Below are 9,868 nucleotides of genomic sequence, written 5' to 3' on the forward strand. Positions count from 1 at the left end.
CAGTGGAATCTATTCATTCCAGAATTGTATGAATCCCCTGGAAAGAGGAGCTTCCAATACCTTTTGTCATGTTCTCAGAGGAAGGAACTGAGCAGCAGGTGCCTTTGAAGAACGAATACAAAAAGAGTAGAAGGATCTTCTAGGTCTCTGGCTTCTCTGAAAGATACAGAAAGACGAGATAAGGAGTTCCAGTTCTCATCTTGGCTAATGGATGAAAACTTGAGGCAAAGGCCAGTGACTTACCAGTATAAGTCCCACAAAGATGGATCACAGAGAACATGTTGGACCAGAAGAACAGAAGGAGAGAAGAGTCTTCTGGGGAACGAGGCTGATGGAGACCTGCCAGTATCCCAGGTTGGTGCTGGTGGCTGGCCACTTACTAAGTGCCTCGCCAGCTTCCAACACTGGTCTCCCACTGGCCAGGATGCAACCCTTCTAGAAATTATGATTCACTGGAGATGTCCCTGTTTTGAGGCCTTTGGCTGGAAGAGAAGATTACATGGGGAGATATTAGACTGGGTTTCTGTTCCATCCCCCCAAGATAACAAAGTTGGCTTCATCTTTATAAGATACTCTAGACTTTTATTTTAAGACAAAGAAGGTTCTGCAACCAAAAAAGAAATCTCGTGAATATTCCACGCTGCCATTTTCTCCTGAACCTGTACTCTGCAAACCACTTCTAGCTTGTTTGTTCTAGTACTGCATGGCCTTGTCCTCTTTTCTTGGTTCAAAATGACAGAAGAAGTTAGGAAAAGAAAGAGCTCTAAGTTTCCAGTATTTGAATTCCAGCGTCCTTGCTCACTGCCATGTTGAGAGCCAATTCAGACCCCAAGGCCGCTTGAAATATTCACAAGAGAAGACACCTGGAGGAACTCCAAGCTCACTCTCACAATAAGCCTTTGCCTTCAGAAGCCCCAGATCTCTTCACCTGCTGGGAAACCTGGCTCCAATGCCCCAAGCTTGCCAGTCAAGAATCACACACATGCAAGAAAACCCTTGTTGGATCTTTGGGTCAGTGCTCCAAGATGGCGGCAGCAGCAGCAGCAGCAACAGTTCTTAGGAAATCCAGGGCTGTGGAGAACCGCAGGGCTGGCCACCCATAAAGAAGCTGCAATGCAATTGAGAAGCTGGAGTTGCGGGCAGGAGACCTAATGGTGGCCCTTGGTTTCTTGCAGACATTGACGAGTGCCTCTCAAGCCCTTGTCTGAATGGAGCCACCTGCGTGGACGCCATCGACTCTTTCACATGCTTATGCCTTCCCAGCTACCAAGGGGACATGTGTGAGATTGGTACGGCCGTCTCGGCTTCAGCTAATGTTACTAACTGCTGCACCCACTCTTCCTCCCTCACCCTTCCCTGCTAACCACAGGTTCTAGGCCCTGGCTGGACTCTCCCCCACCCAAGATCCATCCAGGCAGCCACTTCCGGGGCCACAACTGAGAAGTCAGCCTCCCTCACTCTCACTCCTTCTCTTGCTGTTCCCCACAGAAACCCTCCTCTGGTGCACTGGCTGACCTGACCGCAGAAGAGCCAGGCAGGCCAGGCCAGTCTGTGTTTTGGAAGGTGGGGCTCTAGAGGAAACTTTCAAACACTAACCTCCTCCAGGTCTGCCAGATGCCACCAGCAAAGTTGGTGCCTGCATCAGACTAAGAAGACAGAGCCGATGCCATGCATTTGTCTTGAAGGAAGCTGTGGGTGGGAGTCATTGGTCCTTGCTCTGGATGATGGCCATGGATCCTCCCAGCATGCCCATGGGCTTGTGTCTGCCTGCCGTATTGCCCATGGGACCTGAGTGGCCCCTCCATGGCCCGGGGAGCCACCGCACCACACTGGCCAGGCTGACTTCTTCTCTGGAGAGAGCTGTGGTCAGTCTGTCTGAGAGCTCCCATGTCACCAGCATGCTCAGGTCACGCATGCACAGGGACTGCTCCGTGTCGCCTTGTCATCATTGCCACCATGACAGCTGCCATGTCAACACCACTCCGGTCTGCTCTTCCTTTCTCACTTCCTTGTGCAAAGCAAAAGGCTGGTCAGAGAGAACAGAACCTCGTTGCATGGGACAGGAGCTGAGCTTCCTATTCCTTCTTAAACATTTTTTTTTGTTGTTTTTGGGACACACCACGCAGCATGTGGAATCTTAGTTCCTGACCAGGGATCAAACCCATGCCCCCTACACTGGATGAGCTTCCTCTTGTCAACCCCTCTGCTTCTGCATCTGGGCCAGGACCTGCCAAGGGGAGCTGTGGGCCAGGAGCTTCCTGAGGCCAGACTGTGCCTGAAGCCCTCTCACCTTTGGTGTTTCCTTGTCTCCCCATCCTCCTGGGTCTCAGGGCCACCCCAACTCAGAAAGGCTTGCTGTTGCTAGTAGCAATGATCCATGCAGAGCTGATAGTGTTTAGGGGCTCAAAGCCATTTACAGTGAGACCTCAAGTTGGACATCCCAGAAGCTTCCAGACAGCAGCTGAAACTCCTAATCAGCCTGGGAAGATAGTTTTGGAAGGTTTCAGGCTGGTGGAGGAAATTCTGAATGAAAAGGCTTGGCCTGAACCCTCCTTCTCTGCAGCTTCCCATCCTCCACCTTCACCCCAAGGCTCCAAGAAATTGGTGCAACAAGTCTTTTCTGGGGTGTGAGTGGAGAGTTATAAGGATTTTCTCCCCGGGGTGCCAGAATATTTGCCACTGGGAGAAGAATCTGGAATGTCCATGCAGACCACAGCTCTTGGGTGCCAGGCTGGGCGAGGAGGTGCCTGCACAGGGCTCTGCCTTCTAATGCAGCAAAGAGAGGGTGCTGCCGAAGCCCTGGAACTGGGCCCTGGGCCTGGACACCCAGCTGAGCAGGGCTGCCTCTCTTCTCCCATCCAGTCCTGAGCACTCACCACCCCCAGCGGGTGCTTCCAACCTTGGCTGTAGCCCTGAGCCTTCTTGTAGCCTTCCTGGAGGTCTGTTGTTTATTTCCCCAGAGCCTCCATTTTGCAGGACCCTGGCTCCTCCCAGCTCAGCTATTCCCTGCAGCTTTGCCAGCCCAGCTCAGCCCTCAGGCCCCAAGGGGGTCCAAGAATTGACCCCCCAAGTCAGCCCTGGGATGATGTATGTGGTTTCCTTAGGTGCTCAGTTATCTCTGAAGCCTCTCTGCCTTTCTTTCCAAACCCTTTGGAGAAGTTGTTGGCAGCAGGGGGACCAGCAACCTCCTCCTAAGCACTTCCTGCTGCTCTGCCTCCTTCTTCAAAGACTGCTGGCCACGAACTCTTCTCTCTGTGTCTGTCTTCCAACCCTGCCAAGCAGTAGTGATCATTTTCTTCCTAGAACTGCCCGACCAGAAGGCCGCCACACAGCCTGAGGGGTTCAGGGCCCCACACTCAGCTCCAGGGCCCTAGGGAAAGTCCTTCACCTGTGAGACACCAGGGGAAGAAAGAAGAGAGGATCTTGGAATTCCCTCTGTCCAGGGCTGTGCTGGTAGATGTTTAACAACTGCCTCTCAAAGAGGATGTGTAGCACCTGCCAGTTTCTAAGATTCAACACTCCCACGAGGGCCAGGGAAGCTACCGATGTCATACCACTACAGGCCAAGTTGGGAGACTTCCATAATGGTCCAGTGGTTAAGAGTCCCTGCTTCTACTGCAGGGGGCATGGGTTCTATCCCTGGTCAGGGAACTAAGATCCCACATGCCTCATGGAGCGGCAATAAATAAAAATAAAGGCCAAGTTGGGAAGACACACACCAGCTCTAGCACACCCCTGCCTCTGTCTGTCCCTCTAGACTGTTCCAAGAGCTGTACCTCAGTGCTTTCTCCTGAACTCAGAACCCATTATCAATATAGATTTAGGGGGAGAGAAGTCCCTCTTCTCATCCGCCACAAAGAAATAACACGAAAAACCAGGGTCCCTGGGTCATGGACCCCAAGCCAGTATTGCGTGCTCTCCTAGAGCCAACTCTGATCAAAAGACTTAGAGGTCTATGTCTTCTTTGGACCAAAGCGGACTTGGTTCTCCTCCTCTGTCCCCACCCAAGCTTCCATTCCATGCCCCCAGCCCTTCCTGCTCCTGCCAGCTGCACACACTCCCCTGCCGCCCCCTCTCTCCCTGAAGCCCCTCAGAGTCTCCTTAAGTTGTCCTTAAGCCTCAACACCTCCTACCTTCCCACCTCTTTTTACCTGGCCTGCTGAGCTCTGCCAGTCCTGCCGAGCAGGCATCAACAGGAGAAAAGATTCGGGGGAGGGAGGCGATATCAGAAAAAGAGAGGGTCCCTGGCATTTCCCAGAGGCCTCTGGGGGATGAGGGACGGGGCCAGGCCTCCTGGCTTCCCACTTGAGCCTCCATCCAGTGGGGCCTCTCACTGCCTTTCGGGGTGTGACGCAGAAGGCAGGATAAACACAGGAATCCACCACCCCTAGTCGGCCCCCTGGCCCTCTCCTCAAGCCCCTACCCTGTATTGCAGACCAGAAGCTGTGCGAGGAGGGCTGGACCAAGTTCCAGGGCCACTGTTACCGCCACTTCCCCGACCGGGCAACCTGGGTGGACGCCGAGAGCCAGTGCCGGAAGCAGCAGTCACACCTGAGCAGCATCGTCACCCCCGAGGAGCAGGAGTTTGTCAACAGTGAGTTCAGTGGGGCCCTACGGGCCCGAGAGGGGAATGGCCACGTAAGCCAAGGGCCTCCCTGGCCAGCAGTCAGTGGGCTTGGGCCCAGTAGGGGCAGGGAGGGAGGGAAAGGGGGCATTTCCACAGGCTGAGGGGCCAGTGGTTCTGACTGTACCCAGGACAGCCCACAGCCTGTCAGAGCCAGCCTCAGACTAACCCTGTCGTCAGTCTACGTTAGCTCAGGGAGGTGGGCCCAAGTGCACTGCAAATATGCATGTATCATGACCCTTGTCAGGACCCCGGAGGCAGGTGGCACACTCCTGAGCACCCACCCAGCTCCTGCCACCCCTCCGTCCCCTCTGTCTCGATTAACTCAAGTTTCTCCCAGATACCTTCAGGTGCCCGATATCCATGCCCTTTCTCTAGACAATGCCCAGGACTACCAGTGGATCGGCCTGAATGACAAGACCATCGAAGGGGACTTCCGCTGGTCAGATGGACACTCCTTGGTGAGTTCTGCTGGGGGCACCCAGGATAGTTGGTGGCCCAGAGAGGATGAAGGAAGACCCCCACCCAGAGACAGACATGTTCAAATCACATGCAAACGTTCACTGAGCAGGTGCTAGACCAGGAGCCCTGAGGTCGGGATTGTGTCTTGTTTGTCTCACCTTTAGAGACTAGCCCAAGACTGGACACCTGAATAATAACATGAAGGGAAGGGTGGGGATGAAGCAGGCAATGAATGAATGAGGGCAAATCACCAAGAGGGTATGTATGCATGCACGCATGCTCAGTCGCCTCAATTGTCCCTGACTCCCTGTGGCCCAATGGACTGTAGCCTGCCAGACTCCCCTGTCCATGGGATTCTCTAGGCAAGAATGCTGGAATGGATTGCCATGCCCTCCTCCAGAAGGTCTTCCCAACCCAGGAATCGAACCCATGCCTCCTGCATTGGCAGGCAGATTCTTCACCCACTGAGCCACCTGAGAAGCCCCCAAGAGGAAGGTTTAGAGAGGTTCCTTGCCCACCGAGCACTAGAGTCCACACAAGGAGGTAGACAGAAAGCAACATAGGTGCCAGTTGAACAGCATACGTAGTAAATAATGAAGATCAGTAAAGGACCTCAGGGAAGACTTGCTAGAAGAGGCAGATGTCAACCGCGTCATGGCTCTGTTATGGTCATGGGGAAGAGGAGCAGCTACATCAGAGGAAAGGGGCCTCGTTTGTCTGCAGTCAGGCTAGAGGGAGAAACTTGGAAAGGCAGAGTCTGGACATGGGAACAGTAGCTCTACCACCCGGTCCTGCCCAAGCCTGGCAGCTTGGTGACCAGCCCCACTGGCCCATATGGAAGAGGAGATTGGCATCAGCTCATTAACAGGGACTGTGAACCCGGGGTCTTCTGAGTTCCTGACAATGACCCAGCCCGGTGGTGTGATCAACGCCCTCCTTGGAGGGCCCGTGAGTCCCACGGCACCACCAAACTCCCTGCAGTCTTTGTGCCATGGCCAGGAAGGGGCTGGACAGGGAGTGAAAGCAGGGGTTAGGCAGGCTGTCCCACTTCTGCCCTCTGCTCACCCCTTCCCCAATCCCACCCACAGCAATTTGAGAACTGGCGCCCCAACCAGCCTGACAACTTCTTTGCCACTGGGGAGGACTGCGTGGTGATGATCTGGCATGAGAAGGGCGAGTGGAACGATGTCCCATGCAATTACCAGCTGCCCTTCACCTGTAAAAAGGGCACAGGTAAGTGGCAGCATGGGAGGGGTCCCACAAGGACACACTCAAGACCCCAGGTTCCTGCTGTGTGACCTGAGCCGTGTCACCTGGACTCCTGGCTGCTGGCATCACTCACCTGCCCAAGTAGCAAATTGGAGCTGACCTGGGGGGCAGGGGCCTTGCCCCATGCCAGCATCCCAGAGCCAAGGGAAAGGCTCAGCCCACTAGGGACAGGGAGAGGGTGCAGGCTAGAGGACAGAGCCCCCTGCACACACAGTGCCCTGGGTATCAGCACAGAAAGTCACCCACAGTTGCACATGAGTTGGGAGCCTCCCTCTCTAGGATCCCAAGTCCATCAGTCGCACGAGTTGGAGTTGTCAGGCCTTGATCCTTGGCTTTGAGTCTGCAGACTTGGAGGTGTGGCTGGGATACTCGCCAGTGTTCCTGCTTCTGGCCTCGTGCCCCTCTCCCCACCCCCAGCCTCCTTTGGTTCCTGCTTCCCCTGCACCGCAGTTTTCATAGCCCATTATCATAGCGAAGTCACAGCCAGTCTGCCTGGCCCTCACCCTCTTTCCCAACTCCTCATCCTTTTATTCCCTTCCTGCTGCTCTAAATCATTGAGGAGCCCAGATGTCAGAACCAGTGGCTTCCAGATTCTCAGTGCAGAGTGAAAGTGCCCCTCCCCTGCAGGCAGGGCTCATGGCCGGGTGTCCAGGCTCCCCCACCCCTTCCTTGGACTCTGAGCTGGCTCCCCAAAGCCAGGGCGACCACACCAGCTCATCACAGGGCATCAGGGGAGACTCTCCAAGAGCCCTTTCTGAAGGATGTTTGCCCCTCAGTGGCCTGTGGAGAGCCCCCTGTGGTGGAGCACGCCAGAATCTTCGGACAGAAGAAGGACCGATACGAGATCAACGCCCTGGTGCGGTACCAGTGCACCGAGGGCTTCATCCAGCGACACGTGCCCACCATCCGGTGCCAGCCCAGCGGGCACTGGGAGGAGCCTCGGATCACCTGCACGGACCGTGAGCATCACCCCACACAGCGTTAGATCCTGCCAACACATCCTCCTCCCTATCCCCCACTGCCAACACCATCAAGGGCTCTGTCACAGATGTCCCCTGCCCCTGGGGAGGTTCGCTTTCACTGAGAGGGGGAAGGTGAAGGCCAGTGCCCTACTGTCCTTTTCAACATCCGCCCGAAGCCCCCTGTTATCAGTCGCTCCGTCGTGTCCGATTCTTTGCGACCCCAGGGACTGTAGCCCGCCAGGCTTCTCTGTCCATAGGATTTTCCAGGCAAGAATACTGGAGTGGGTTGCCATTTCCTACTCCAGTATTCTAGCCTGAAGCCCCTTAGCCCAAGGTGGTTCCAAGAAAAAACCAAGAAGCAGGTAAAACCTCAGGCTGCCTTCATGAGCCCATGGTTTCTACAGGGAGGGGATCGGCAGAGAAGGACTGGGGGAGGCTGGGCTGGCCTGCTTTCTTCCCAGAGTTCACCCAGATTTTTCCATTTCCCTTGCACCACAGCCGCCACCTACAAGCGCAGACTACAGAAGCGGAGCTCACGGCCCCTGAGGAGGAGCCGCCCCAGCACGGCCCACTGAGAGGAGCTTTCGGACGTGCCCAGGACGCTGAGCCCAGAAGCCTGGCCAGGCTGACACCCCATCCGGATGGTGTCCTCTCCTTGTCGCTTTCTGTCATATAAGGAATTCCATTAAAGAAGGAAAAAAATAAACCCCACATTGTGTATGCACCCACCCACCCCCCAAATCGCCAAATCTGCATCTAATGTTCCCCCCAAACGCCAAAGCAAAGCAAACGTATGGTAACCCATGGACTGAAGTTTAGAGACGTTCCTTCAGTCTCCCACCGTGCATTTCCAGGGACCAGCACAGGGACGGGGAGAAGGGAAGGGGTTAAGTTAAATAAAGAAGATTATTTTTTGTTTCCTGACTTTATCCAAGAGCAGTGCAATTGTTGGTTCTTTCACCTCCAGGGAGAGCTAGGGAGGAGGGAGGAGGGGCAGAGAGACCCGAGGGCTGAAGAACTCTGGAACCGCAGCTGAATGTATTGGATAAGATGGAGTTCATCTGTGTCGGGGAGAAGCCCAGGGGAGAGGGGGCGCCTTCCAGCCCACTGAGAGTGAGCCATCAAGGGATCTTCGAAGCATGGGGGTCGGATTCCCTCCAAGGGTCCCTCCTCAAGTCCTCTCACCTGGGTCTGCCACCCGAGCAGGTGTCCATCTCAGCAGGGCTGGGTCGGGGGGCACTTCCTTCCCTATGGGAGTGTCACCCACCCCTCCCCCCACCTTTCCCCACCCTCCGGGACCGTGCAGGCACCAGGGTTCCGTGCACCTATTTATATTTTTGAAAAGTAAAGATTATGATAATTATAATAATAAAGACATTGGAAGAGATCTATTTCTTTTCTTTTCCCTTCTTTTTCTTAAAGAGAAGGCAACCATGGTCCAGGATCTACTGAGAAGTTTCTTAGGAATGGGGGCTGTAGGGACACACTTTGATCAAATGACTCTAAATTTGTGCAAGTCCTGTTTGATCAGAAGGCCTGAGACAGTCACACCTCTGGTGCTCTGTTCTTACATGAGTTCCTCTGTGTGTGTGTGTGTGTGTGTGTGTGTGTGTGATCAGAAGGCCTGGGACAGTCACACCTCTGGTGCTCTGTTCTTACATGAGTTCCTCTGTGTGTGTGTGTGTGTGTGTGTGTGTGCATGTGTGGGTGTGTGTGTAACAGCCAAGAAGTGCTGTGTATGGATCTTTGAGTTGGCATGCTGTCAGAGAGTAACTCAAGTCAGACTTCTGGCCACTTTCCATAGTTTGGTCCTTTGATTTACACTGTTTGCTCACACAAGAAGAGTCGATTTATAGAGTGAGTCCAAGAACAGAGGCAAAATCAAGATTTATAAGAGGAAAGAAAAAGAACTGCAGACAGTCTGGGAATAGTGAATCTTGTTTATACATTTTTGGGGTCAAATGGGTTAGCTAGCCACTAGCACAAAGGTCTGGGCATCCTGCCCGTAAGTAGGCTGTAGGTTATCAATGAAGACGCTTTCAATTGTTATGTATTTCCCCCAACAGACCTTGAGTGGAGCTGGGCTGTGTGTGCCAGACAGTTACCATCCACCAGCCTCCTCCCTGGAAGGTCAGGTTAGTGCCACTCCCTCATCACCCATGCTCAATGGGCGCTGATTGTGTGTGGAAGTGTCTGATGTTGGTTGTAGACGGTAGAGTCCCCCTGCAATGCGGGAGACCGGGGTTCGATGCCTGGGTTGGGACGATCCCCTTGAGAAGGGAATGGCAGCCCACTCCAGTATTCTTGCCTGGAGAATTCCGTGGACAGAGGAGCCTGGCGGCCTACGGTCCATAGGGTCACAAAGAGTCGGACACAACTGAGGGACCAACACTGGTGCTGGTTAGCATGTGTCAGTGTGAGTCTGCTGATGTCTCTTTGGGTGTGTACTTGTGTGGTTGAGTGTTTGCTGGTGAGTATTTTTATGTGCCCAGGTTACCTACAGCTCTGGAAAGGATCCGTGGACAAAAGTAGAAGATGCAGCGATGGTCAC

The 9,868-nt window shown here is 54.2% G+C and overlaps 1 protein-coding gene across 1 annotated transcript in view; it reads left to right on the forward strand.

The window, feature by feature from the left end:
• The window catches only part of ACAN (aggrecan), a 67,761-nt gene extending 59,171 nt beyond the window's left edge, over positions 1 to 8,590 (forward strand). The window contains exons 13-18 of the mRNA XM_018066613.1: positions 1,176 to 1,289; positions 4,436 to 4,594; positions 5,003 to 5,085; positions 6,175 to 6,319; positions 7,132 to 7,314; positions 7,816 to 8,590. Of these exons, the coding sequence (XP_017922102.1) occupies positions 1,176 to 1,289; positions 4,436 to 4,594; positions 5,003 to 5,085; positions 6,175 to 6,319; positions 7,132 to 7,314; positions 7,816 to 7,892 (761 nt within the window). The 3' untranslated portion in view covers positions 7,893 to 8,590. The remainder of the gene's footprint in view (positions 1 to 1,175; positions 1,290 to 4,435; positions 4,595 to 5,002; positions 5,086 to 6,174; positions 6,320 to 7,131; positions 7,315 to 7,815) is intronic.

This window comes from Capra hircus, chromosome 21 (genome assembly GCF_001704415.2).
Source record: "Capra hircus breed San Clemente chromosome 21, ASM170441v1, whole genome shotgun sequence".
Lineage (NCBI taxonomy): Eukaryota > Metazoa > Chordata > Mammalia > Artiodactyla > Bovidae > Capra > Capra hircus.